This window comes from Phyllobates terribilis, unplaced genomic scaffold (genome assembly GCF_046119375.1).
Source record: "Phyllobates terribilis strain yellow unplaced genomic scaffold, ASM4611937v1 Scaffold_7__3_contigs__length_470593459, whole genome shotgun sequence".
Lineage (NCBI taxonomy): Eukaryota > Metazoa > Chordata > Amphibia > Anura > Dendrobatidae > Phyllobates > Phyllobates terribilis.
Window position 1 is genome coordinate 118,623,670 of NW_027362767.1, and position 26,618 is coordinate 118,650,287.

General features: G+C 44.3%; 1 protein-coding gene across 2 annotated transcripts in view; it reads right to left on the minus strand.

Annotated features, from left to right (window-relative positions):
* LOC141153875 (antigen WC1.1-like) overlaps positions 1-26,618 on the minus strand; it is a 193,693-nt gene that overhangs the window by 92,771 nt on the left and 74,304 nt on the right. For both annotated transcript variants that reach the window (XM_073639116.1, XM_073639115.1), the window contains 3 exons: positions 12,021-12,329; positions 9,807-10,121; positions 5,433-5,750 (listed from right to left, as the gene is read on the minus strand). In XM_073639116.1, the coding sequence (XP_073495217.1) occupies positions 5,433-5,750; positions 9,807-10,121; positions 12,021-12,329 (942 nt within the window). The remainder of the gene's footprint in view (positions 1-5,432; positions 5,751-9,806; positions 10,122-12,020; positions 12,330-26,618) is intronic.

Below are 26,618 nucleotides of genomic sequence, written 5' to 3' on the forward strand. Positions count from 1 at the left end.
CCAACTCATCCAGGGCCCTGGTGCGGTGGCTCACTGGGTAATAAAGGGGTTAAGGCCAGCTTGGCATTATCAGCTGGCCCTAAGCCCGAAATTCATGGGGTCACGCCAATATTAGACATGACCACCATGAATTTCTAGTAAAGTATTTAAAAAAAACACAAACACCCAGAAAAAAGTCCTTTAATTGAAATAAACACACAATTCTTTATTGTTCTAAATTAAACCATACTTACCGCCACGCCCATTCCAGCTGAAGCCAATGATCTCCTGCAATAAAAGTAAAATAATAAAGCAACATCATCCTTACCTTTCCATGGCTCCCACGACAGCTTCAGCTCTGCTACATCGAGATGACAGGCTGGACCGCAGCAGAACGCTACCATCCAGCCTGTCATCCCGCAGACACTGAGAAGCGCAGGCATGCTTGCGCTACTCAGTGTCTGGCTGTGACGGCATCCAGATGAGCCGAGGTCATGTCCAATGAACTCGGCTCACCTCATGCACGTCACTGACAGCGTGGGAAAATTCTCACGCTGAAGCGCTGAGTGCAGGAGAATTTTCCCACGCTGTCAGTGACGTACATGAGGTGAGCCGAGTTCATTGTCGGCTCATCTGGATGCCGTCACAGTCAGACACTGAGGAGCGCAAGCATGCCTGCGCTTCTCAGTGTCTGCGGGATGACAGGCTGGATGGCAGCGTTCTGCTGCGGTCCAGCCTGTCATCTCGATGTAGCAGAGCTGAAGCTGTCCTGGGAACCATGGAAAGGTAAGGATGAGGTTGCTTTATTATTTTTCTTTTATTGCAGGAGATCGTTGGCTTCAGCTGGAATGGGCGTGATGGTAAGTATGGTTTAATTTAGAACAATAAAGAATTGTGTCTTTATTTCAATTAAAGGACTTTATTCTGGGTGTTTGTGGTTTTTTTTTAACTTTGACTATGGGGTTAGTAATGGGGGTGTCTTATAGACGCCTCTCCATTACTAACCTATGCTTGATGTCAGCTGGCATTATAAGCTGACATCAACCCCAACCCTATTACCCCCTGCCACCGCACCAGGGCAGCGTGGAAGAGCGAGGCTAAGTGCCAGAATTGGCGCATCCTATGGATGCGCCATTTCTGGGGCGGCTGACGGCTGGTGTTTCTAGCCTGGGAGGGGGCCAATATTCATGGCTCCCTTCCTGGGCTATTAATATCAGCCCCCAGCTGTCTGCCTAGCCTTTGCTAGCTATTAAATTAGGGGGGACCCCACGTCATTTTTTTTCGGGGGGTCCTCCATTTTAATAGCTAGTAAAGGCTAGGTATTCAGCTGTGGGCTGATATTAGTAGCCTGGGAAGCTCCGTGGGTATTACCCCCTTCCCAGGCTTCAAACATCTGCCCCAGCTGTCTGCTTAACCTCCGCTAGAGACTAAAATTACGGGGAACCCCACGCCAATTTTTTTTAATAATAAATCCTTTATTTTAATACTAAATGACAAGTACAGTAACCAACACTGTCACTGTACTTATTATATATGTGACTGACATGTTTCTATCTATCTAATCTATGTGTGAAGCTCTATTCTGTCTGTTATAAATTGTCGGGTACAGATGCTGAATTGCCGGCCGGCTTTTTTAAAGAGACGGTGCATGAAAACACTATTATTTTTTTTAATAAATCCTTTGCAGTAAATGACAAGTACAGTAAGCAACACTGTCACAGTACTTCATATATATGTGATTGACATGTTTCTATCTATCTAATCTATGTGTGAAGCTCTATTCTGTCTGTTATAAATTGTCGGGTACCGCTGCTGAATTGCCGGCCGGCTTTTTTAAAGAGACGGTGCACGAAAACACTATTATATTTTTTAATAAATCCTTTACACTAAATGACAAGTACAGTAAGCAACACTGTCACTGTACTTCGTATATATGTGGCTGACATGTTTCTATCTATCTAATCTATGTGTGATTCTCTATTCCTTCTATTCTAAATTGTCGGGTACAGATGCTGAATTGCCAGCCGGCTTTTTAAAGAGACGGTGCATGAAAACACTATTATTTTTTTTAATAAATCCTTTGCAGTAAATGACAAGTACAGTAAGCAACACTGTCACAGTACTTCATATAAATGTGACTGACATGTTTCTATCTATCTAATCTATGTGTGAAGCTCTATTCTGTCTGTTATAAATTGTCGGGTACCGCTGCTGAATTGCCGGCCGGCTTTTTTAAAGAGACGGTGCACGAAAACACTATTATATTTTTTAATAAATCCTTTACACTAAATGACAAGTACAGTAAGCAACACTGTCACTGTACTTCATATATATGTGACTGACATGTTTCTATCTATCTAATCTATGTGTGATGCTCTATTCCTTCATGTCTAAATTGTCGGGTACCGGTGTATGCCGCTGCTGAATTGCCGGCCGGCTTTTTTAAAGAAAGCGTCTTCTGAGCAGTTTGTCAGCTTTCGGACACCTTTGAAGGTGTTTTCTATGTGTTCCTATGTGTTTTTGTTTGCCTTCCATTGGTTTTAACGGTGTTCGACGGTGTTCTAAGGTGTTCGACGAACAGTTCGACGAACAGTTCCTCGAACATCCCGGTGTTCGACGAACCGAACCGAACCCGAACACTACGGGGGTGGCTCAACACTAGTAATAAACTGCTGTACTGTGAATTTCCGGAAAAAAAAGTTGCATGTGTGCTTTGATTGACCTGGTGAAGCGAGTGCCCCCAGCGTGATGAATAGCGCTACCTTACAATATATATATATATATATATATATATATATATATATATATATATATATATATACAGTACAGACCAAAAGTTTGGACACACCTTCTTATTTAAAGATTTTTCTGTATTTTCATTACTATGAAAATTGTACATTCCCACTGAAGGCATCAAAACTATGAATTAACACATGTGGAATTATATACTTAACAAAAAAGTGTGAAACAACTGAAAATATGTCTTATATTCTAGGTTCTTCCAAGTAGCCACCTTTTGCTTTGATGACTGCTTTGCACACTCTTGGCATTCTCTTGATGAGCTTCAAGAGGTAGTCACCGGAAATGGTCTTCCAACAATCTTGAAGGAGTTCCCAGAGATGCTTAGCACTTGTTGGCCCTTTTGCCTTCACTCTGCGGTCCAGCTCACCCCAAACCTTCTCTATTGGGTTCAGGTCTGGTGACTGTGTAGGCCAGGTCATCTGGCGTAGCACCCCATCACTCTCCTTCTTGGTCAAATAGCCCTTACACAGCCTAGAGGTGTGTTTGGGGTCATTGTCCTGTTGAAAAATGAATGATGGTCCAACTAAACGCAAACCGGATGGAACAGCATGCCGCTGCAAGATGCTGTGGTAGCCACGCTGGTTCAGTATGCCTTCAATTTTGAATAAATCCCCAACAGTGTCACCATCAAAGCACCCCCATACCATCACACCTCCTCCTCCATGCTTCACGGTGGGAACCAGGCATGTAGAGTCCATCCGTTCACCTTTTCTGCGTCGCACAAAGACACGGTGGTTGGAACCAAAGATCTCAAATTTGGACTCATCAGACCAAAGTACAGATTTCCATTGGTCTAATGTCCAATCTTTGTGTTCTTTATCCCAAACAAGTCTCTTCCGCTTGTTGCCTGTCCTTAGCAGTGGTTTCCTAGCAGCTATTTTACCATGAAGGCCTGCTGCACAAAGTCTCCTCTTAACAGTTGTTGAAGAGATGTGTCTGCTGCTAGAACTCTGTGTGGCATTGACCTGGTCTCTAATCTGAGTTGCTGTTAACCTGCGATTTCGGAGGCTGGTGACTCGGATAAACTTATCCTCAGAAGCAGAGGTGACTCTTGGTCTTCCTTTCCTGGGGCGGTCCTCATGTGAGCCAGTTTCTTTGTAGCGCTTGATAGTTTTTGCAACTGCACTTGGGGACACTTTCAAAGTTTTCCCAATTTTTCGGACTGACTGACCTTCATTTCTTAAAGTAATGATGGCCACTCGTTTTTCTTTACTTAGCTGCTTTTTTCTTGCCATAATACAAATTCTAACAGTCTATTCAGTAGGACTATCAACTGTGTATCCACCAGACTTCTGCACAACACAACTGATGGTCCCAACCCCATTTATAAGGCAAGAAATCCCACTTATTAAACCAGACAGGGCACACCTGTGAAGTGAAAACCATTTCCGGTGACTACCTCTTGAAGCTCATCAAGAGAATGCCAAGAGTGTGCAAAGCAGTCATCAAAGCAAAAGGTGGCTACTTTGAAGAACCTAGAATATAAGACATATTTTCAGTTGTTTCACACTTTTTTGTTAAGTATATAATTCCACATGTGTTAATTCATAGTTTTGATGCCTTCAGTGTGAATGTACAATTTTCACAGTCATGAAAATACAGAAAAATCTTTAAATGAGAAGGTGTGTGCAAACTTTTGGTCTGTACTGTATATATACATATATATATATATATATATATATATATATATATATATATATATAATACATATATATATATATAATATTGTGGTCAGAGATGAGTTATATATTTCAGTAGAATTCAACTCTACTCAATCAAAAGGTTAACAATAGAAAAAACACTTATGCTCTCTTTACCACACACCTCTACTCACACTTGTCCAAGACTTATGACTCTGATGAGGCCAAGGATGGTTCGGTGCATGAGCATGCAGATTCACAACATGCACCCAGACCTTACATTCGCATATACAGAATTGTCCTGGGCCTCATCAGAGCCACAGGCCTTGGCCTAGTGAGAAGAGGCCCCCGGATTTTAGCATGAGCAGTGTTGATAAGAAGATGTCACATAGACCGGACAAGGGACATTGAGGAGCAGAGGGACCAAAGAGACGAGTGGTGAGGAGAGAAAAAGTATTTTTTTTGTTTTTTTAAACATTACTGTTATTATTTTCTGGGGTATGAAGAGACCTCATAGCGAAATAAGGGGGAATAACTGCGCAATAGGGCAAATTTTAATATTGTTAAATCCACAAATATGTATAGCATTTTATGTATCTAAAGAATAAAGAGCAGACAGCATTCCAAAAATTACAACGAAAACAGTGGACATTTATTGGCCCATATGGTGTTTGACGTTTCAGCTACATAGTACCCTTTTCAAGGCTAGGCTTGAAAAAGGTTCTATGTTACCGAAACGATGACACACCATATGGGTCAATTAAAGTCCACTTTTTTCTTTGTATTTTTTGGAATGCTGTCTGCTTCTTATTTTTTATTCATCTTACAACTGTATACTTGTTTGGGAGACCTTGCACCAACCTTTTTGCTTTTATTGTGCTGTTCCATTTTTCTATTTGAATCTATCTAAAAAATGTATGCATGTATATATATATATATATATATATATATATATATATATATGCATATCAATGGATCTCTATGATATTACTGATACTGAAGCCAATATACCTGAACATGTTACTTCTATATCCTTTCCCTGATAAGTCCATGTCTTCTCATCAGATGATCTAGTAATAGAACAATCTGCCAGTTGGGTCTCGTTTCCTTGACAGATTCTACTGAGAAACACATGACCATTACTCGCTGATGATTCTTTGATAAATGAACTAACTGCATGACCACAATGTAATTCTCTGCACACAATGTGGGTCTCATTAATGCCCCATTGGTCACTGAAAGCTCTGCTCCAAGTGCTGTTTGTGGAAATCTCTAGTCTTCCTGCACAGTGATCCTCTCCATCCATCAGCCTCATTGTTTCTTCTTTCCCTGTGGTTATATAATATACAGTAGTTATTAATTATATTTTATAGCAATGATTTATATAATTTATGATTTATATAAAATTCTTTGAGCTGGCTGAGAATGACTGAAATGTGTAAACTGTAGAATTAGGTATCCAATGTAAACTACTATTTGTAGCCCAACTTACTTTTATTATAGTTCATCAAAATAATCGTTCAGCAAGAACTGTTTTTACTGCTTAGCTCATGCTCTTTTAGAAGTTGTTTTTAACTGCTGCTCTAGGAAGAATCTGGATTCAAACACTATTAGAAACTATTTCCCTGCCTGAATATGGGAGAGGGGAGTAGAAAAAAATTACATAGTGAAAATATTTATAAATAGTATTAGAATATGAAGGAGTCGGGCGCAATGTCAAAAATGGAAATAGAGCAGGGATGTCAAACTCGAACACACAGAGAGGCCAAAATGAAAAACTTGGACAAAGTCTCGGGCCAACCAGTATACAGAATAATGGACCCCACAAAGTCTTCCATACATAATAATGGTTCCCACATAGTCCTCCATAGAGAATAATGGGCCCCAGAAAGTCCTCCAAACTGAATAATGGGCCCCACATAGTCCTCCATATAATATAATAGGCCCCAAACAGTCCTCCATGCAGTTTAATTGGTCCCACAAAGTTCTCCATACAAAAGAAAGGTTGCCCACATAGTATTCCACAAAGAACAATGGGCCACATATAGTCCTCCATACAGTATAATGGCCCCACATAGTCCTCCATACAGTATAATGGCCCTACATAGTCCTCCATACAGTATAATGGGCCCCACAAAGTTCTCCATACAGAATAATGGGCCCCACATAGTCCTCCATACAGTATAATGGCTCCACATAGTTCTCCATACAGTATAATGGCCCCACATAGTCCTCCATACAGTATAATGGGCCCCACAAAGTTCTCCATACAGAATAATGGGCCCCACATAGTACTCCATACAGAATAATGGGCCCCACATAGTCTTCCATATAATATAATGGGCCTCACATAGTCCTCAATACAGAATAATAGGCCTCCCATAGTCCTCCATACAGAATAATTAGCCTCACATACTCCTCCATACAGAATATTTGGCCCCACATAGTACTCCATACAGTATAATGGGCCCCACATAGTCCTCCATTCATAATAATGGGCATCCCATAGTCCTCCATACAGAATAATGAGCCTCACATACTCCTCCATACAGAATAATGGGCCCCACATAGTACTCCATACAGTATAATGGGCCCCATATAGTCCTCTATACACAATAATGGGCCTCCCATAGTACTCCATACAGTATAATGAGCCTCACATACTCATCCATACAGAATAATGGGCCCCACATAGTACTCCATACAGTATAATGGGCCCCACAAAGTTCTCCATACATAATAATGGGCCCCACATAGTCCTCCATACAGTATAATGGGCCTCACATAGTCCTCAATACAGAATAATGGGCCACACATAGTTCTCCTTGCAGAATAATGGGCCCACATAGTCCTCCATACAGAATTATAAGCCCCACATAGTACTCCATACAGAATAATTGCCTCACATAGTCCTCCATACAGTATAATAGGCACCACATAGTCCTCCATATAGAATAATGGGCCCCATGTAGTCCTCCATACAGTATAATGGGCCCCACATAGTCCTCCGTACAGTATAATGGGCCCCACATAGTCCATCATACAGAATAACGGTCCCACATAAAAATGGTAGTTCTGGTGTCGAGGGCCAAATAAAACCACCCTGCGGGCCAGATATGACCCACGGGCCAGAGTTTGACACGTGTGGGATAGAGGGATTTGCATGCTCTCTTCTTCACAGGGACAGTAATCACATAACTGTGGTTAAGCTTCAGTTAGTGGCTCTGGGCAAGTCAGTTCTGTCATTTAACATAGAAGGATTAAATATGCAAATTGTCTTTTCAGAAAGGGAGAGGACTAGAACTCTAGTGCTACCTACAGGAAGCAGCGATCCTAAAAGTCAATATTGACACTTTAACAAGCCTTGCAATATGACTTAGGATAAAAGTCAAACCAGAATCTCAATTTTCAGACACTGTTTCGGAGTGGTTCCTCTCGTCAGTGCAAAGTATGAGATCTGATATGGCTAGGTGAGAGGCTCTGGACTGGGTTCTAAGGCGTAACATTCCTCCTTTAGAAACAAGGAGAAATGTTGTCCCCTAGAACATAGAAGGATTGGCAATAATCTAAATAGGTGGGTGGAATGGTGCACTGATGACGCATTTAGCCACGCCAATGGAGCACTGGACACTTTGCTTTTACAATACTGTTATTTTTTGGAGCTATAGAAGAAAAGACTTTGAAACAGCAAACATAATTTTTATCGTTTCTTCATCTTCTTCAAAGCCATGTGGTTATTTTGAAGTGCAAATTCGGGGTGATTAACTCTAAGAGATTTAATTCAGCCATTATGAATTCCTGCAGGATCATGTTTAATAGAAGAATATACTTTAAGTTGTATATTTCCTTTTAAATGACCATCAAATGTCTATTGTTATTTTGCCCATTTTAATTTTTTTTTATTGAACTTTGCCTATCTGTCCCGATCAGCATTGAAAACATGAAAGAACTGGCATATTTTGGGCACACTAGATAACAGCAGCCAATTTTGGAAGTTAGTTGAGCAGTATAAAACTGCGCATTGAAATATGCATATCCTTTTGAGAATCTGTGCCATCTGCTTCTTTTCCTTTTAAAATTAGATCAAGCTTGTTCTTTTCACTCAAGACCAGCTGAAATGGTTTCCTTCAAACAATTTATCAAAACTTAAGCCCTTCACCACTATGCCATTTTCCATTTTTGCTCTTTTGTTTTTTGCCTCCCTTCTTCCCAGGGCCATAACTTTTTTATTTTACCATCAATATATTAATTAATATTAATTGTTTTATTTGGAACTGGGCAAAAGTGGGGTGATTTGAACTTTTGTGTTTTTTTTTTTATTTTTTTAATATTTAATTGTTTTTTTAATTTACTTCTTACTGGCTTCTACAGTCCCCTTAGGAGAATTGAAGCTGCAATCATCCGATCCCCTGTGCTACACATAGCAGGGCTTCATCCCTGCTATGTGTAGCAGCACTCACGAACTCCTATGAATGCCGGCTGCGGGTCGGCATTCATAGGAGATTCACAATAACAGGCACGAGGATCTTCTGCAGACCCCTGGCTGTCATGACAACCCATCAATGCCCCGCGATCACATGACAGGGTCGCTGATGGTCTCGTGATGCACTTCTGGCCAGTTCGTGCTAAATGCCTCTGTCAGTGATTGACAGCGGCATTTAACTTGGTAACAGCCACGGTTGGATCTTGGATCCACCTGCGGCTGTTAGAGGCACATGTCAGTTGATCAGATCAGCTGTCATGTGCAGGGAGAGATGCGCGCTCAGCACCAGAGCCTGCATCAAAGGCAGGGCTACAAACTTAGACGTACCTATACGATCAAGATCATGAAAGGTTTAAGGGATTTTAATTTATATAAAGAGAACCTGTCATCAGGAATTTATACCCCAAACTAATGATTTGGAAGTAAAGATGCTTTAATGCTGAGTAAATACTTGCAGAAATCTGTCTTACTCTTTTAGAGAAATCCATAGTTGAAATTTAATGGTGAGATACAAGTGCAGTGGGCGGGCTCTGAACCTACAGCTCTCCAGCTTCTAACCCTATTTCCCGCCTATTGCCTGCCTCCTGTCTTTGACTGGCAGGTCACCCATATATCAGTGACCTATTAGTCAGAGACAGGAGGCAGGCAGCAGATGTTGAATAGGGAGAGAGGCAGTAGAGCTGTAATTGCAGGGCCCACTCACTGCACTTGTGGCTCAATAAAGTGACAGTAAATATTTTTGCAGTTTTCATGATAAGAAAAGAGTAGATTCTGGACATGCTTTTGATGTGCAAGTGAAATGAGCATTTGCATGAATGGACAAAGGGAGTGAAGGATAAACCTGATTCAAATATTATCATATTCTTTATATATTATTTTAAAACTTTTAGAATAACTCTTACCTGTGCATATAACACCAGCAGTATCCCAGAATAGACATTTGCTATTTCCAAGTGCAGTTATAGTACAGAACTCCAGATAATGTTCTGTACCTGTACAATGGAATCGGTATGTGGTAGTAACATTATATTTCCCGAAATGGCCTCCACCGGGAACGGAAACAGCAACTCCACATTTCATTTGCCTACAGAGTACATTAGCCTCTTGTAGACCCCAATGAGAGCTGCATAATGCCATCCATTGTCCTTCATATAATACTTCCACTCTCCCAGAACAAGGATGACTGCCGTTCACAAGTCTGTAGCTATTAAATAAACCTAAAAAAAAATCAATATAAGTTAAAACATGACCTTAAGAACTGAATCGAACTGAATAGAGCAGTGGTCGATCATGTGCGCCAATGATGAATCCTCGAGAAATTGAATTGAATTTTTTTTTTTTGCAAATGCAGGTTTTTGTAATATTCAAGGAGAATCCAATTACATTTGAATATATCTGCTCAACTTCAACATATACCCCATCACCTTTATCAGTTTTCATTCCTCATTTTATCTTGATGAATATTTGTTTTTGTTTTCCACCATATTACCTATGTTAGAATAGTCATAGAAACCAGATAATACTAAAGACTCTTTAACACAATTTTTTTAAACATATGATTTCCGTTATTACAGTGATAGATCCTGGGACCAAAAACAATGTGCCTTTTCGCATGTTCTTTTTTTGTAGACCGATTTTCCGCAAGAATAAATCTAAGACGTGTCCTGCTTTGATCAGTATTGCGAATCAAACTCGACAATGCAAGTCAATTGCACTGTGAAAAAAAAGGGTTAGCCCATGACTGTCATCTATGTGCTATCCATATTTTAGTGTTTAATAGGAAGGAAAAACTAAGAAATTATTTTCTTCATAACAGAAAATAGGATGCAACAAGAATGGTAAAATCAGACACACAGACCAATAATGAGAAAAGCACACGTGTGAGAAAAAAAGCTCATAGGTCTAAATGCAGTTTCTTAATAAAGTGACATATGTTCAACACTCCATATAACATTTTTTTAATTTGTTAAAGGGGTTATCCAGGACATTTTTATTTTTTTAATATTCACCTAAAAACTAACGGGCAGTCAACTACCTGCCTGTTCTACCCAACACTGACCCAGAGCAATCACTGAATGCTGCTGATGGCGATTCTGCTGCTTCACACCAACAGATCAGCTCTTCCTCTCCAGGCTGCTCTGTTGATGGGGCAGAGCCCAGAACATAAAAATAGGATGTAAAAAAAAACCTCACCTCACTGTTCACCTGTCCCACCGCCCACCGAGCCTGCAGTCTGGTCCTCAGGGCCTTTTCTTTTCCACTTTCCCCATTGCGCAAATCCTCTTTCGGCCTCCTTACTTCAGACTCTGGTTTCTGGCTCGAAAAAGACCTATGACGCCACTGCACGTGTGTCGCCCCTGCAGGCTCAGTCGCCACAGAGGTACTGCATCTCACCCAGAGGTGTAGTACCCCACTCTCAGGTAAGGAGGGAGTACTACCCGGGACCCACACACCCGCATCCAGCACACTCCACTCCAGTGGGGAAGGGCGAGATTGCTCCTAAGGGAGAGCATAGTCCCTGGTCGCTGGCTGGAGGGTGGAACCATATAGTGGGTGTGGGTGGAGGAAGCAGTTCAGGGGAGCACCGTCAGTAGTAGTATAAAAGAGAGGGTGGAAGGTTCTATAAGCAGTGGAGTTGAGTGGAGAGAGTTCAGTCAGAGGAGAGAGAGTTGGAAGCAGGAGCTCTGGAGGAGCTCTGCTCAGGAGGAGTAGAGAGAGGAGAGCAGGCCTGGTAAAAGAGGCCCAGGAGAGAGAGGATGGGAGCAGAGGAAAGGCTCCAGAATCAGAGGGGATCCCAGGGGCACAATGAGTGCAGGAAGCCACCCGTGCGCCTGAATAGGAAAATTTTCAGTTTTGATTGGTGTGTTGCTTTAACTTGCAATTCCTTTGGTTTCCGTCACTTATTTATTACCTAATATACTGGTAATGTTCTCTATTTTGTTTTCTATCTTAAAAAAAAAATTAATTTTTCCTAATCATAATTACATTCTACATTAAATTAATGCAAACATTTCATCAAACAATTTTGAAAGGAAGAAAATTGGGGCTACATCCTGATACTGGTTGTGTCAATTAAAAGCTGATTATTGGGTAGCAATGTAAACAATATCACATACCTTTACATTGAATAGCAGGAGGATTTTGTTTGCTGCATTCCTCCTCGTCTCCAGGTTTTCTTACACAGTCATATAAGCTGGACTCGTTACCAGTACATTGGATTTGTTCTGTCCATGTATTTTTATTCATTCTCGTATAGTTTAGTAATGATGGCACAGCTTCTCCACATTGTAGCTCTTTGCAGAAAACATTGGCTGTTTTTAATTCTCCATCAATGTCACAGACAGATCCCCATATATTACCATGCATGGCTTCCAAATGTCCTGAGCAAGCATTAGGCCCATCAACTAATCTGTACTCTCTGTGACCTAAAGAAGGATAAACGAATATTCACTGGACCATTGTGTTCTCCGAGATAGATTTTTGTGGTCCTTAACAAACACTTCACATTAACTTTTTTTCCCTAAACAAGTAAAAATGTTAGTGTAGTATCTGTATGTTAAAGAAGTTGTCCACTACTTTTTATAATGCCCTCAATGTATTTAACCTGGGGAGAGAAGATTTTTTTGTAATTACCTTGCATTGTGTTTATTGCCTATGAGTGGCGCTATCGCTGACCGCTCACAGGCATCACATGACCCCCGGTTGCCGCCGGCTCTGGCTTCCGTCACTGAGTCAGGCGTGACTCAGTGATGCGCTCCCTGCGGTGGATGCTGGGCTGTGGGCGGGGTTTCCCCGTGCGTCACAGCCCAGCATCTCAGCATCCACTGCGCGCTTTCCCTCTCTTGCATTCATTGGGAAAGCGCGAGGTGAATGCTGAGCAGTGATGTGTGGGGAAACCCCACCCACAGCCCAGCATCCACCGCGGGGAGCACAGCACTGAGTCACTGCTGTCAGATGCGGCTGCAGCCGGAGGTCACGTGATGCCTGTGAGTGGTCAGTGATAGAGCCACTCAAAGGCAAGAAGGACAGCATAAGGTACTTACAAATAATCTTGCAAAACAAGGTAGAATATCTGCACCTCCTCAGAAGCTACTAATGGACGCCACCTGATGGAAAGAGCTCACTGCCCAAAAACATAGGGACATATAGGTGCAAGCCTGAAATAGTATTTAATATAGAAAATTAAAAAGAATAATGAAGGCTGCACTTACTGTTCCTTAAAAGCAATCTGTATTTACTTCATATCTTGAATGAAATGCAGTGGAAAGAAGGGAGTGTGGGGAAAAGAGACGGACGACAGCTGTTTCGTGCTGTGAATAGCGTTTCTGCAGGTCCAGAAGATATTTAAGATATGAAATAAAGACTGATTGCTTTTATTATTCATTATTCTTTTTCAATTTTTACAAATAATCTTATTTCCACTATTTAAATACATTGGGGGCATTATCCATAGTAGTGGACAACCTCTTTAATATACTCACTGATTGCCATCTTCTCCGGTATCCAGTACTCTTCAGTCCTCTTCTGAGTCACGTGCAAGCAATTCCAGACTCTCCGAATCACATTGGGGTCTATGTGTGAGCCGGGAGTCTGTTTTACAATGTAAGCCTATGAAGCCTAGTTCTGACGCTCCTTAGACTTACTTTGTAAAAGTCACTTTTGGGTAACACAGTGCGCAGCATGACCCGTGGAGTCACATGACTCAGAAGAGGACTGGAGCAGTACTGGATACCGGAGCAGACGGCGATTGGTGAGTATATTAACATGCTGACACTACACTAACATTTACACAGGTTTTGGGGAAAAAAAAGTTAATGGGAGGGGTTCTTTAACTAATTGTTATAAAGTTTGTGTAGTTTTGCTTTTTATTTACACATTTTTCAATTAACAATTTTTGTTTCAAAGAATGTAGTTTCATCAACAATATGCTTGAAAGTGATCAAGTCAAAGGGCCTGATTCATCAAAGCTTTTACGCCAGGATTTCCTATGCCACAAATCTTACTCCAGCAGGTGGTTGAGTAGAATTTGTGGCAAAGAGCACACAGAGGTGCACTGCTCATCTGGCACTCCTGATTTATGAAGAAGCACACACCTCCTCATGAGTCAGTGCCATCAGACTCAAGCTCATCTCATCATGAAGCGTGAGTAACCCTTGTTTTTATGCATCAAGCCCAAAATGTAAATTATACAACAAAGTCATGGGGTAAATAAAAAAATGTCAACACTCTGATTATATTAAAACTTCTGTTGGCCGTTATTAGTGCTTCCCGTATGAGGTTACAATCTTCCCGAGCGCTGCTTTGCAGGTTTGAACATGTTATGTTCATTTACTTCAGAGTGTGGAGGGAGAAACAATGGCTGCCCCACGTGTGATTTGCACAAATCAAAAGTGCACTGCAGGGATTTGTTTTTAGTGTCCTGAGGGTGGAATAGGTGCAAATATTTATCAGAGACTGTGCACAGGATGGAGCAAGTGTTTTGTCATTGTAGCGTCGGCGTCTCTGTCTCTTACCTCATGTAATGTATTTTATACATTATTTTTCATTTTTATGCAGTATGCAGCCAGCCTCTTTAGTGATGGTTGGGTATACTGGGGTGTCTGTTCATGTAGGGTGCACTTATATAATGCTGGGCAACCTGCCTGATCTAATAGAATAAGCGTCATCAATAGGCTGTAATCCAGACACTGCATCACACCTACTTGTGGTTGCTCCTTCAGTATTTTGCATCTGCGCTGTCCACACATTTATCATAGAGGTCTGCAGCATCCTGCTAGTGCATTTGTTATCTGATTTAGTGTTGGTATGGCTGTATCTTTTCTGTGATATTTTCTTTTAACTTTTCCCTATGTTAGTCATCTTTAATTTTAGTGTTAGGACTCGCAAATATAAGGACCCTTGATGTTGGTTGCGAGATTACATGTATTGGCTAAAATATCAACCATTACCTCATGTAAGGTATTTTATCTTATACATTATTTTTCATCTTTATGCAGGATGCAGCCAGGCCCTTTAGTGTTGATTGGGTGTACTGGGGTGTCTCTCCATGTGGGGTGCACTTATATAGTGCTGGACAGCCTAATCTAGTAGTATGGGCGTCATCAATAGGCTGTAAGCTAGACACTGTGCATCTCACCTACTTGTGTGACTGGCAACCTATGCAGGCTTCATTTGTGTGCATTTTTAATAATTAATCCCTGACCTGCTTCTAGGCCGCCCGGACCTTCACTACCAGCTAGTACCCGTGTCCCAGTCTGCTCTGACAAACCGCAAGTAAAGCTAGAGGAAACTGCCATTAATGTGTTGTCTGTTCATTACCTGCGCCCTCAGCCCTGCAAAACACTGTCCCAGCCAACAACATCTACTCTTCAAATCATCTACTCTGCCCCGGAGCTTAGCTCTGCCTGTGGAGAGCTGAACCAACTCTGCTGCGTCACCATCAGCTCCAGTGCATCTACACCGCAGCGGTGGCCCCATATAGCCGCATACGACAGGTGGCGTCACGAACATTATCTCTAAAAACTTTATTCCCCTTTAACTTTCCCTTTAATTGACCACCCTGGGTCGCGGACTGGGTCACTGCCACCGTGACATCCCCCGGCATCGACCGGCCCGGCTACCGAGTACCCCACGGCCCAGGGGGCGCGTCAACTTGGCGTCACGAACAGGATTGTCATAGCCCGGTATATCCGGGTATTGTGTGCCATAGACTTTGCTGAATTGTATCATCACGTGATTTGACGTCAGCCGAGGGGAAGCAGGAGACCCTTATCCAGAACCGCTGGGTAAGCGATCCCTCTCACCTGCAGAGCAGCATACTGGTATGTCAACAGAAACCCAGGACCTGGCTGAGGTTCACTAGGGGGGAGGAAGGTGCCCAACATGGGAGAGGATTCAGCCACGGGCGTTATCCATGCCGTATATACCAGGGGCTGGCGTGGTTGCCCCAGTCCTCAGGGGAGTTGCACACCCTGAGCGACTTTGAGGAGAGACTGCGCAGTTTGTTCCAAGCGTACGCCCTGTCTGAGGAGCAGAAAGTCAGCATCTTTATAGGCCAGCTAATCAGTGCAGCCCAGAGGAAATTGAAGTCCAGACCGGGCAGGGACAAAAGCACTGTTAAGGAAATACTGGCCTGGTTGAAGGATACCTTGGACACCCGCACTGCAGCAGAAATTATAATGAAGTTCTACGGGTGCAAATAAAGGGTGCAGGACAGTGTACGGGACTGGGCTCTAAACCTGCAGAAGGCGCTGCGGGCCATTAAACAGGTAGACCCTGACAGTGTGCGAGATGAGGACAGATTGCTAACTGAACAGTTTATTTAGAGGCTCCTGTCTAATGCTCACCAGACACAGCTGAGCAATATGGCTCTGCAAAACCCTGATTTAGACTTTGTGCAATTTAAAGACCGGGCCATCCGGGTTCTGCGAGAATCAACCCCAAGTGGCACTGCACACCTCTGGCGCCCAGCTATTACATACCACCACGAGGTGGCATCCTTTTCCCCAGCACCTGTGGAGGCTGACTCGCAGACCCTAGATAATGACCCCTCTGCAGACCTATGCCTTCAGGTTCAGGAGCTGACCAAAATTGTGGCTACACTAACCAAAACCGTGCAGGCTATGCAAGTGTCTCCAAAGGAAAGGATCCATCTGGCTTCCAGTCCAGATGACGTCCCGTGGCGACGGCAGAGAAGGATTCCACTGACCAGAGGGAGAAACAGCGATCGCTACGACCAGAACGGACAACCCATCTGTCGCCACTGTCAAAAGGCGGGGCACCTCGCAAGATTCTGCAATTTAAACGCGCAACCCCTGGGGCAGAGTGCCAACCCCCAGGAGTAAGACGACCAGGCCCACAAAGCTGGCGAGACTAGTATGTGGGAAGACGCCCAGTCCTACCTGTCGTGCTTGATGTTATCGCGATGAACGTGTGACGCTCGCAAGCCCTGCCCTGGGAAGATGGGGTACTCGGAGCCGGGTCAGATGTTGAGGGGGATGCAGCCGTGGCCTGGACCCGTTCCGTGCCCAGGGCCGTCACATTGAAAATGATGTTAGGGCTTTCCGGGTTGAGTGGTAATTGTCGACTACGCCACCTGTGGTGCATGGTGATGCGCCACCAGCACCGCTACAGTCCGCTGAAGCCCGGTGTCATGGCGGCTAGAGTTCTCGCTGCTCCCCACAGGCGGAGCGCGGCCTCAGGGCAGGCAAGGCAGGATGATGGGGGTAGTAGTAGTAGCGCGGGGAGTGTGGGCACCGCGTCACGTGGTATGGCACGTAATGAACAGTCCGGAGGCCATAGGGATGAATTTCCAAGGCTTTACTCACAGTTCTCTCAAGCAGCGCAAGTCTTCTCCTTGCTCCTCGCGGAGTCCTGCGGCCACCAGGGACGGGGATCCGACTACCTCCGAGGAAGTCCAGCGTGAGGTAGCATCCCTACAGCAGAGTGTTCCTGCACTACAAACTTTACCCGTTTCCCGTCTGTGCGTGTGTAGATAGGCCGGGTCTCCCTCTGAGCTCCTCTCAGGAGTAGGGCTCAGGTGGCAATTCCTCTCCATCTGAAGCCCAGCGGGATCCTCAGGGCCTAACCGGGCTTTCCCATCCTGGACATAGAGTACGGGGTCGGGTGTCGGGGGCCGGTACCCCTCTTGCAGCCGGAATCCCTCTGAATAGATCAGGTAGGAGAGGACAGGTGGCGTACTCCGCTCCGTCTGCATCCTCCCCGGGACCCATTTGCTAGGGAGCCACACTCTAAAGCTCCCGGGCCTTCTTGATCCTGGTCCTTGGCCGGGTTGAGACATTCCTTGTCTGCAACCTTCCTCTTGTCCCATAGATCGGGGTACGAGGGCTGTGTCCCATACCGGTGCAGGCCCACACAGGATCTGCGCTCCCGGAGGGAAGTCACATTACACACAGTTCATGACAGCACAGTAGGACCACTTGACAGACACACTGTCAGAGACCAGAAAACAGACCAACGAAGAACCTAAGGACCAAGATCAAAGATGGCATTCTATTAAATATGAAATTTGAAGTGCAACTAACTAACTGTTCCTCCACCCACACCCACTAACTGGTTCCTACCACTTTGTGTTCCCCAGTCTCCCTGTAACCAGGGGAGCCGCACTAGTGCATACTAGCTCCCTCTGGTGGAAATGTGGTGTTGGATGCAAAAGGCTGGAGCACCACCATCACACCAGGCTTACCTCAGAGGAGGAACACCACACTCCATTAAAGAAGTGCAGCATTCCTGTGGCGGTCGAACCCTCAGGGGCGCCACAAACGCATTGCTGGACACTGGTTCCCAGGTGACAACGATGCCATATATCCTTTTTAAACGATACTGGACTGATTCAGACATTACCCGCAGTCTAGATGAACACCTTAACATATTTGCCAACAATGGTCAGCCCTTGCCTCAGGTGGGGTATAAAGAGGTGACCATAAAGGTTGGCCGAGTAGAATTGCTATCAAAAGGGTTGATTATTGTAGATATTGATCACCGAGAAAGCCACCCTATGATAACCTTAGGCACCAATGTGATAGAGAATTGTCTTGGGGAAATTATTGTTTTGTTGCAACAGGTCGCGGAGACTGCCAGTTCTGGTCAGCAGCGAGTTCTGCAGAAGAAGATCAAAAGCCCTGATGCAGAGACAACAGGTAGAGCTGTCAGGTGGAGAAATCGGCAGTGTCAGAGTGAGTGATCCATTCCCTATTGCAATACCCCCTAGGAGTGAGATGTTAATATGGTGTCGGGCAGCAATCGGTCTCAGGGGTCAAGATTATCAGGCCCTGGTAGAACCCGTGTACTCTGATAGTAGACCCACCATCTTGACGACCAGGGGGTAGTCGATGTCCCCAAAGGGACAGTACCAATACGCATCCTGAATTCTGGGGAGAAAGAGGTCCATCTACCCCGGTACGCCACCCTTGCTAAGCTGTTCACTGTCAGTAACAATGCAATAAAGGCAGTGGAACCCTTGCCTCCATACGAACAGGCGGAAGACAATGACCCCAAGGGGCAGATGTATGATTGGCGTCAGAAGCTACAAGTAGGCACAGACTCCACCCCTTTGCACCAAAAGCATGGGGTGTACCGGGTGGTCCAAGAATATGAGCGAGTCTTTAGCAAACACCCACTAGACTTTGGGCAGGTAAAAGGGGTCCAACATCATATCCCCACAGGAGATCATCCGCCCATTAAGGAGAGGTACCGACCTGTACCCCCAGCTCACTATCAATGTACCAAGGGAATGTTATGGGAGATGAAGGAGGCTGGGGTGATCAGAGATAGTTGTAGCCCCTGGGCAGCTCCATTAGTTCTCGTTAGAAAGAAAGATGGTACAATGAGGATATGTGTTGATTACAGGCAGATTAACCGCATTACACATAAGGACGCCTACCCATTACCCAGAATTGAGGAATCATTAGCTGCACTGAGATAAGCTAGCTATTTCTCCACTTTGGATCTCGCCAGTGGGTATTGGCAGGTTCCCGTGGCAGAGGCGGACAGAGTGAAGACTGCATTTACGACACCAATGGGCCTCTGCGAGTTCAACTGCATGCCATTCGGGCTCTGCAACGCCCCCGGAACATTCCAGCGGTTAATGGAGTGTTGCCTAGGACACAAAAACTTCTAAACTGTTCTGCTGTACCTGGACGACGTAATCGTCTACTTAAAGATGTACGAAGACTACCTGGAGCACCTGGCCGAGGTGTTCGAGGCCTTATCCAGTTTTGGCCTGAAAGTGAAGCTGTCCAAGTGCCACCTGTTGAAGCCCAAGGTGCTGTACCTAGGCCATGTAGTAAGCGCCGAAGGTGTAGCACCAGACCCTGAAAAAGTCACCGTGATCAAGTACTGGCCAAGGCCCTCCACTATCAAGGAAGTGCGGCAGTTCCTTGGGCTGGTAGGCTACTACAGGAGATTCATCAAGGGTTTCACCAAGATAGCGGTACCCTTGCAGGACCTCTTAGTCCAAGAAGGCCAAGAACCCGAATCCTCCGTTCGAGTGGAGTAAAAAAGAAGAGGGAGGAGGGGAGGAGTCCTGAGGAGATAATTTGCATATTCCCACTGCATTTTGGGGTAAGTGAAGAGTCTCCGCGAGCTCAAAGAACACTGGATTTTGGCTGTTGGAGCTGAAAAGAGGACATCGGTAAACCAGGGGAGGAGTCCTGAGGAGATAATTTGCATATTCCCACTGCATTTTGGGGTAAGTGAAGAGTCTCCGCGAGCTCAAAGAACACTGGATTTTGGCTGTTGGAGCTGAAAAGAGGACATCGGTAAACCAGGGGAGGAGTCCTGAGGAGATAATTTGCATATTCCCACTGCATTTTGGGGTAAGTGAAGAGTCTCCGCGAGCTCAAAGAACACTGGATTTTGGCTGTTGGAGCTGAAAAGAGGACATCGGTAAACCGCATTTTTAAGCTTTTTTTTTAAGCCTTTTTCACTGTTTTCAGAACATTAACAATAAGAACATGGAAGAGTCCAGGAGCCATTCGGTGAGCTGCATATCCTGCTACATGTTCACAGACTTGCCAGTGGAAAAGCCAAACTTCACATGCCAGAAATGCAAGCTTGTGTCCCTGTTGGAGGAAAAGTTGCGAAATCTAGAAGAGAGGTTAACTACGTTGAAAATCATTAAGGAAGGTGAAGAGTTCTTAGACAGAGCAGAATTATCTCTTCATGATTCAGAAAGAGAAGAAATTCGAACTGCACCTGACGAAACAGAGGAATGGAAGCATGTGACCCACAGAAGCAGGAGGATCGAGAGGCAGTCAGCACCCATACTGCTCAGGAACCAGTACCAGGCTCTCACGCAGGAGAACCATGAAGAAATACAGCAAAATAAGACTTTGCCAGCAATGAATAACCTTGTAAGCCCTCAGAATCCTCCTGGATGGAGAAAGAAGAATGTTGTGAAGAAAAAACGGAGAGTGGTGGTCATGGGGGATTCCCTGTTAAGAGGAACAGAGGCCGCTATCTGCAGACCAGACATAACCTCAAGAGAAATGTGCTGTCTTCCAGGAGCAAAAATTAAAGATGTGTCGGACAGGATATCAAGACTCATCAGACCTACAGATCACTACCCATTCCTGCTAATACATGTGGGGACAAATGACACCGCAAGAAAGGACCTGGAAACCATCTGCAGTGACTTTGAAGACTTAGGCAAGAAAGTGAAAGAATTGGGAGCGCAGGTGGTCTTCTCATCCATCCTCCCAGTGGATGGCCATGGAACAATGAGGTGGAATAAGATTCTACAGGTGAACAACTGGCTACGTCGATGGTGCCGTCAACAAGGATTTGGATTTCTGGATCACGGAATGAATTACCTATACGATGGACTACTTGCTAGAGATGGGGTGCACCTTACGAAGACTGGAAAACATGTATTTGGAAGTCGCCTTGCTACACTCATCAGAAGAGCTTTAAACTAGAACAATGTGGGAAGGGAAGCAAAAGGCCAGAAAAAGCCATACAGCTGACAAATACTATTGAGATCTCTGCTACTGGAAGTGGAAAGGAAGAACAAAGACAAAACAATTTAAATAATAAAAATATGGGAGGAAGAGAAACCAATCACAAACTAAAATGTTTTTATACAAATGCACAAAGCATGGGCAACAAACAAGGAGAATTGGAACTACTAATGCAGGAAAAGGAATATGATGTCATTGGAATCACTGAAACTTGGTGGGACGATACACATGATTGGAATAAAAGGCTAAAAGGATACAACTTATTTGCAAGAAACAGACTTGATAAACGAGGAGGAGGTGTTGCATTGTATGTTAGAAAAGCGTATATCTGCACAGAGATTGAAGCTTCAGAGACTGGGAGTTCTGTGGAAACTGTTTGGGTAAGAATACAAGGAGAGAACAACGGAAAGGACACCATTGTAGGCATTTACTACAGGCCACCTGGGCAAGCTGAAGATATGGATGAACTCTTTATGTATCAAATGACCAAGTTCTCCAAAAAATATGACGTAGTGGTCATGGGAGATTTCAACTATCCAGACATTTGTTGGGAATCTCTCTCAAGTAAAACTAACAGGTCAAGCAAATTCTTATCCTCTCTTGCTGACAACTTTATCTTCCAAAAGGTAGGGGAGAAAACAAGGGGATCTGCTACTTTGGATCTAATCCTTATAAACAGGGAGGAAATGGTTGAGGAGGTAAAGGTGGCTGGGACCCTAGGAGGCAGCGATCATGCTATTATAGAATTTTGGATAACTAGAGGAGGAAGACATGTGAAGACTCAAACTTCAAGGTTAGATTTTAGAAAGGCAGATTTTAAGAGACTCAGAAAGAGAATAGGAGGGATCCAATGGCTGGATGTCCTTAAGGACAAAAATGTCCAGGAAGGATGGGAAATTTTTAAAAATGAGATTCTCAAAGCACAATCGTTAACAATCCCGAAAAGTAGGAAGAATGGGAAGCATTTAAGGAAACCAGGATGGATGAACACAGAACTTAAACACATGCTAAAAAGAAAGAAAGAAATGTTTATTAAATGGAAAGAGGGAGGCATATCTAAAGAAGATTATAATGCAGTCTGCAGTTCCTGCAGGGCACGTATCAGGGTAGCTAAAGCTGACAATGAATTAAGGCTTGCAAGAGATGTCAAAAGCAATAAAAAAGGATTTTGGGGGTATGTCAAAAGTAAAAGAAAAGTCAAAGATGCTATAGGATTTTTACAGGATGAAAATGGAGAAATGGTAAGAGAGGATGTTGAGAAGGCCGAACTTTTTAATTCCTATTTTGCATCTGTTTTCTCTCAGAAAGAAAATGTAACATCAACTGATCTTCACTGTCCTTTTAAAGGAATAGAGGAATCCAAGTTATCTGTAAACAGAAAGATTGTGAGGGAATATTTAGCTAACATAAATGAGTTCAAGTCTCCAGGTCCAGATGAATTACACCCCAGAGTACTGAAGGAGATCGTAGAAGAAATTTTAGAACCACTCTCCATAATCTTTGAAAATTCTTGGAGAACAGGAGAAGTCCCAGAAGACTGGAGAAGAGCAAATGTTGTTCCTATCTTCAAAAAGGGGAAGAAGGTGGACCCAGGGAACTATAGGCCGGTGAGTCTGACTTCTATACCAGGAAAGATCTTTGAACAAATTATTAAACAACATGTATGTAAGTACATGGATAAGAATGAAGTGATTAACCAGAGTCAGCATGGGTTTGTAACTAACAAGTCATGTCAGACTAACTTAATTTCCTTCTATGACAGAATCACTGACTGGGTGGATCAGGGAAATGCTGTAGATATAGTATATCTTGACTTCAGCAAAGCATTTGACAAAGTATCTCACACCATCCTTATTGAAAAAATGACCAAGTATGCAATGGACCAGGCAACTGTTAGGTGGATTCATAACTGGCTTAGTGATCGGACTCAAAGGGTGGTTGTAAATGGCTTCGCATCCAGCTGGATGAATGTCTCAAGTGGGGTACCACAGGGCTCCGTCCTGGGACCTGTATTGTTCAACATCTTTATCAATGATTTAGATGAAGGAATTGAGGGTAAACTGATTAAATTTGCTGATGACACAAAGCTAGGAGGGATAGCTAATACTAGAGAAGAGAGAGAGAGGATTCAAAAAGACCTAAATAAACTGGAGCAGTGGGCAGCAACCAACAGAATGGTTTTTAACAGGGAAAAATGCAAAGTACTACATCTGGGCAATAAAAATGAAAAAAGCATATACAGAATGGGAGGAAAAGAGCTAAGCAACAGTACATGTGAAAAAGACTTAGGTATACTAATAGATCATAGACTGAACATGAGTCAACAGTGTGATGCAGCAGCAAAAAGGCAAATACAATTCTGGGATGTATTAACAGAAGTATACAGTCTAGATCACGTGAAGTCATTATCGGTCTTTACTCCTCTTTGGTCAGACCTCATCTGGAATACTGTGTACAGTTTTGGGCACCACATTTTAAAAAAGACATAGACAAACTGGAGCAAGTTCAGAGAAGAGCGACCAGAATGGTGACTGGTCTGCAAACCATGTCCTATGAGGAACGGTTGCAGGATTTGGGAATGTTTAGCTTGCAAAAAAGAAGACTGAGAGGAGACTTAATAGCTGTCTACAAATATGTCAAGGGCTGTCACATTGTAGAAGGATCATCTTTATTCTCATTTGCACAAGGAAAGACTAGAAGCAATGGGATGAAACTAAATGGGAGGAGACACAGATTAGATATTAGAAAAAACTTTTTGACAGTTAGGGTGATTAATGAGTGGAACAGGCTGCCACGAGAGGTGGTGAGTTCCCCTTCAATGGACGTCTTCAAACAGAGGCTGGACAGACATCTGTCTGAGATGATCTAGTGAATCCTGCTTTGAGCAGGGGGTTGGACCAGATGACCCAGGAGGTCCCTTCCAACTCTACCATTCTATGATTCTATGATTCTATGAAGATGAATCCTTCACTCGATTGAAGGTGCCTCTTACTGGAGACGAAGTCCTGGCCTACCCCGACTATGGCCAACCCTTTATACTCTATACGGATGCCAGCAACGTGGGATTGGGAGCGGTGTTGTCCCAGGTACAGCAGGGCAGAGAGAGAGTGATTGCCTATGCCAGCAGGAAGCTCTGTCCCACGGAAAGGAACCCCAACAACTATAGTTCCTTCAAGTTGGAGTTTTTAGCCATAGTCTGGGCTGTAACATAGCGCTTCAAACACTACTTGGCTTCAGCAAAGTTTACAATTTTCACAGACAATAATCCGCTGGCCCACCTTGAAATGGCTAAGCTAGGTGCGCTGGAGCAGCAATGGATGGCCCGACTGTCCAACTAAGAGTTTACCATCAAGTATCAAGAGGGGCATAAAAGCGCTAATGCTGATGCGATGTCCTGGATGCCCAACTTGCCAGATGGGGGAGGAGACCCGGAAGAGCTGAAGGACATAGAGCTACCAGCTTTCCATCGTCTCGGGGTGACCCAGTGGTCCCACTGTGTGAGGGACAAGCGCTCCACCAACAGAGAGGCCATGTTTAACCCATTGCCCCACCATGGATGGGCAGAGACGCAGGATAGCAACTTGGCTGTCCACCTAGTAAAGGAGTTGCTGACACAAGCTGACTCGCACCCTGGTCCAGATGCTTCACAGGAGACCCAACAGTTGTGGAAGGAGAAGGGCAAGCTGTTCATCTACGAGGGAAAGCTGTGTCAAAGAAGCATCAACTCCCGGACACATGAACTGGTCTGGCAGGTGGTAGTCCCGAAGCGGGATGCGCCAATGGTCTTAGAGGCATGCTACGATGGAGCAGGACACTTCGGGTGGAAAAAGTTGGAAGTCCTGCTACGTGAGCGATTCTGCTGGGTTGGCATGAGGAAAGCAATCGAGAGATGGTGTCGAGAATGTGGTCCATACAACATTAGAGATGGAAAGACCGTGATAGCCAGTGGGCTCCCCTCAGCCCATAGTCACCAAACAACCACTTGAACTGGTAGCCTTGCACCACGTGAAGCTAGCCCCAAGTCGGTCAGGCTATGTCTACGCTCTCACCATAGTAGACCACTACTCCCAATTCCTGGTAGCAGTGCCAGTGAAGGATCAGACGGCTAAAACAGCAGCCAAAGCGTTTCAACAACACTTTTGTCGCCTGCACGGATACCCTGAATGAGTGCTTACCAACCAAGGCCCAGCCTTTGAAGCAGAAGTGTTCCAGGAATTCTGTATCTTGTACGGCTGCAAGAAAATAAGGATGACGCCGTATCTTCCCCAGACCAACGGGTTGTGCGAGAAAATGAATCAGGTGGTAATAGACCTCTTGAAGATGCCCCTTGAAGAACATAGCCTGTGGCCAGAGAAGTTACCGGATTTGGTAGACCTATATAACCACATCCCGGTGAACTCCACCAACTGTACACCCCCCTACCTGATGAGGGCAAGACCTGGCAAGTTACCCATTGACTTAGACATGGGACTTTTAACACCTGAGACGACATCACCAGATGCAGACTGGGATACGGAGTGGCAGCAACAATACTGCAAGGTGCAAGAATGTGTAGAGAGAAGTTTGTCCCAGGCGAGACAGAGGCAGGAAAGAACTTATAATCAGCACGCACCAGCAGTTCCCTTGTCACCTGGAGAACAGGTACTCAAAAGGAAGAGAGGAGTTCACAAATTAGATGATCAGTGGGAGGTTGAGCCATACACCGTCTTACCTTCAATTTTTGACAACAACAAAGTATGCCTCATCAGTAAAGATGGAGGAGAGACTTCGGCGGCAGTCTCAAGAGACCACCTAAAGATATGCCCTGATCAATTGAGACACCAAGAGGAAGACCAAAACAGCCCCCAGCACACATAAAAGGTGGAAGAGATGGTTCAAACCATCCTTGGAGAATTTCCCCGGTCTTGGACGCAGGTGAACCAAGCAATCATGGTACCTGTCCTGACCTTTCCCCAAGTAGCCTTACTGGAAGCCGTAGAGACTCTAGAACAGCTGGGAGACCAGACAGCACCAGCAATAGATGCCACACCCACAGTGGAACGAGTGAATCTACCCCCTGCTAGCGGTGAATCTGTCTTGCCCATAGTGAGTCAAAGAAGTCGTAGAAGACTACCAAGCCTACCGGTATTACCTCAGACTAACCGTAGTGTAGTCCACACTGAGCCCACCACACCAGCGGAAGACACTAGAGACCCGAGTAGGTCATTGGCAACAAATGTACTGTGTAGATCAACC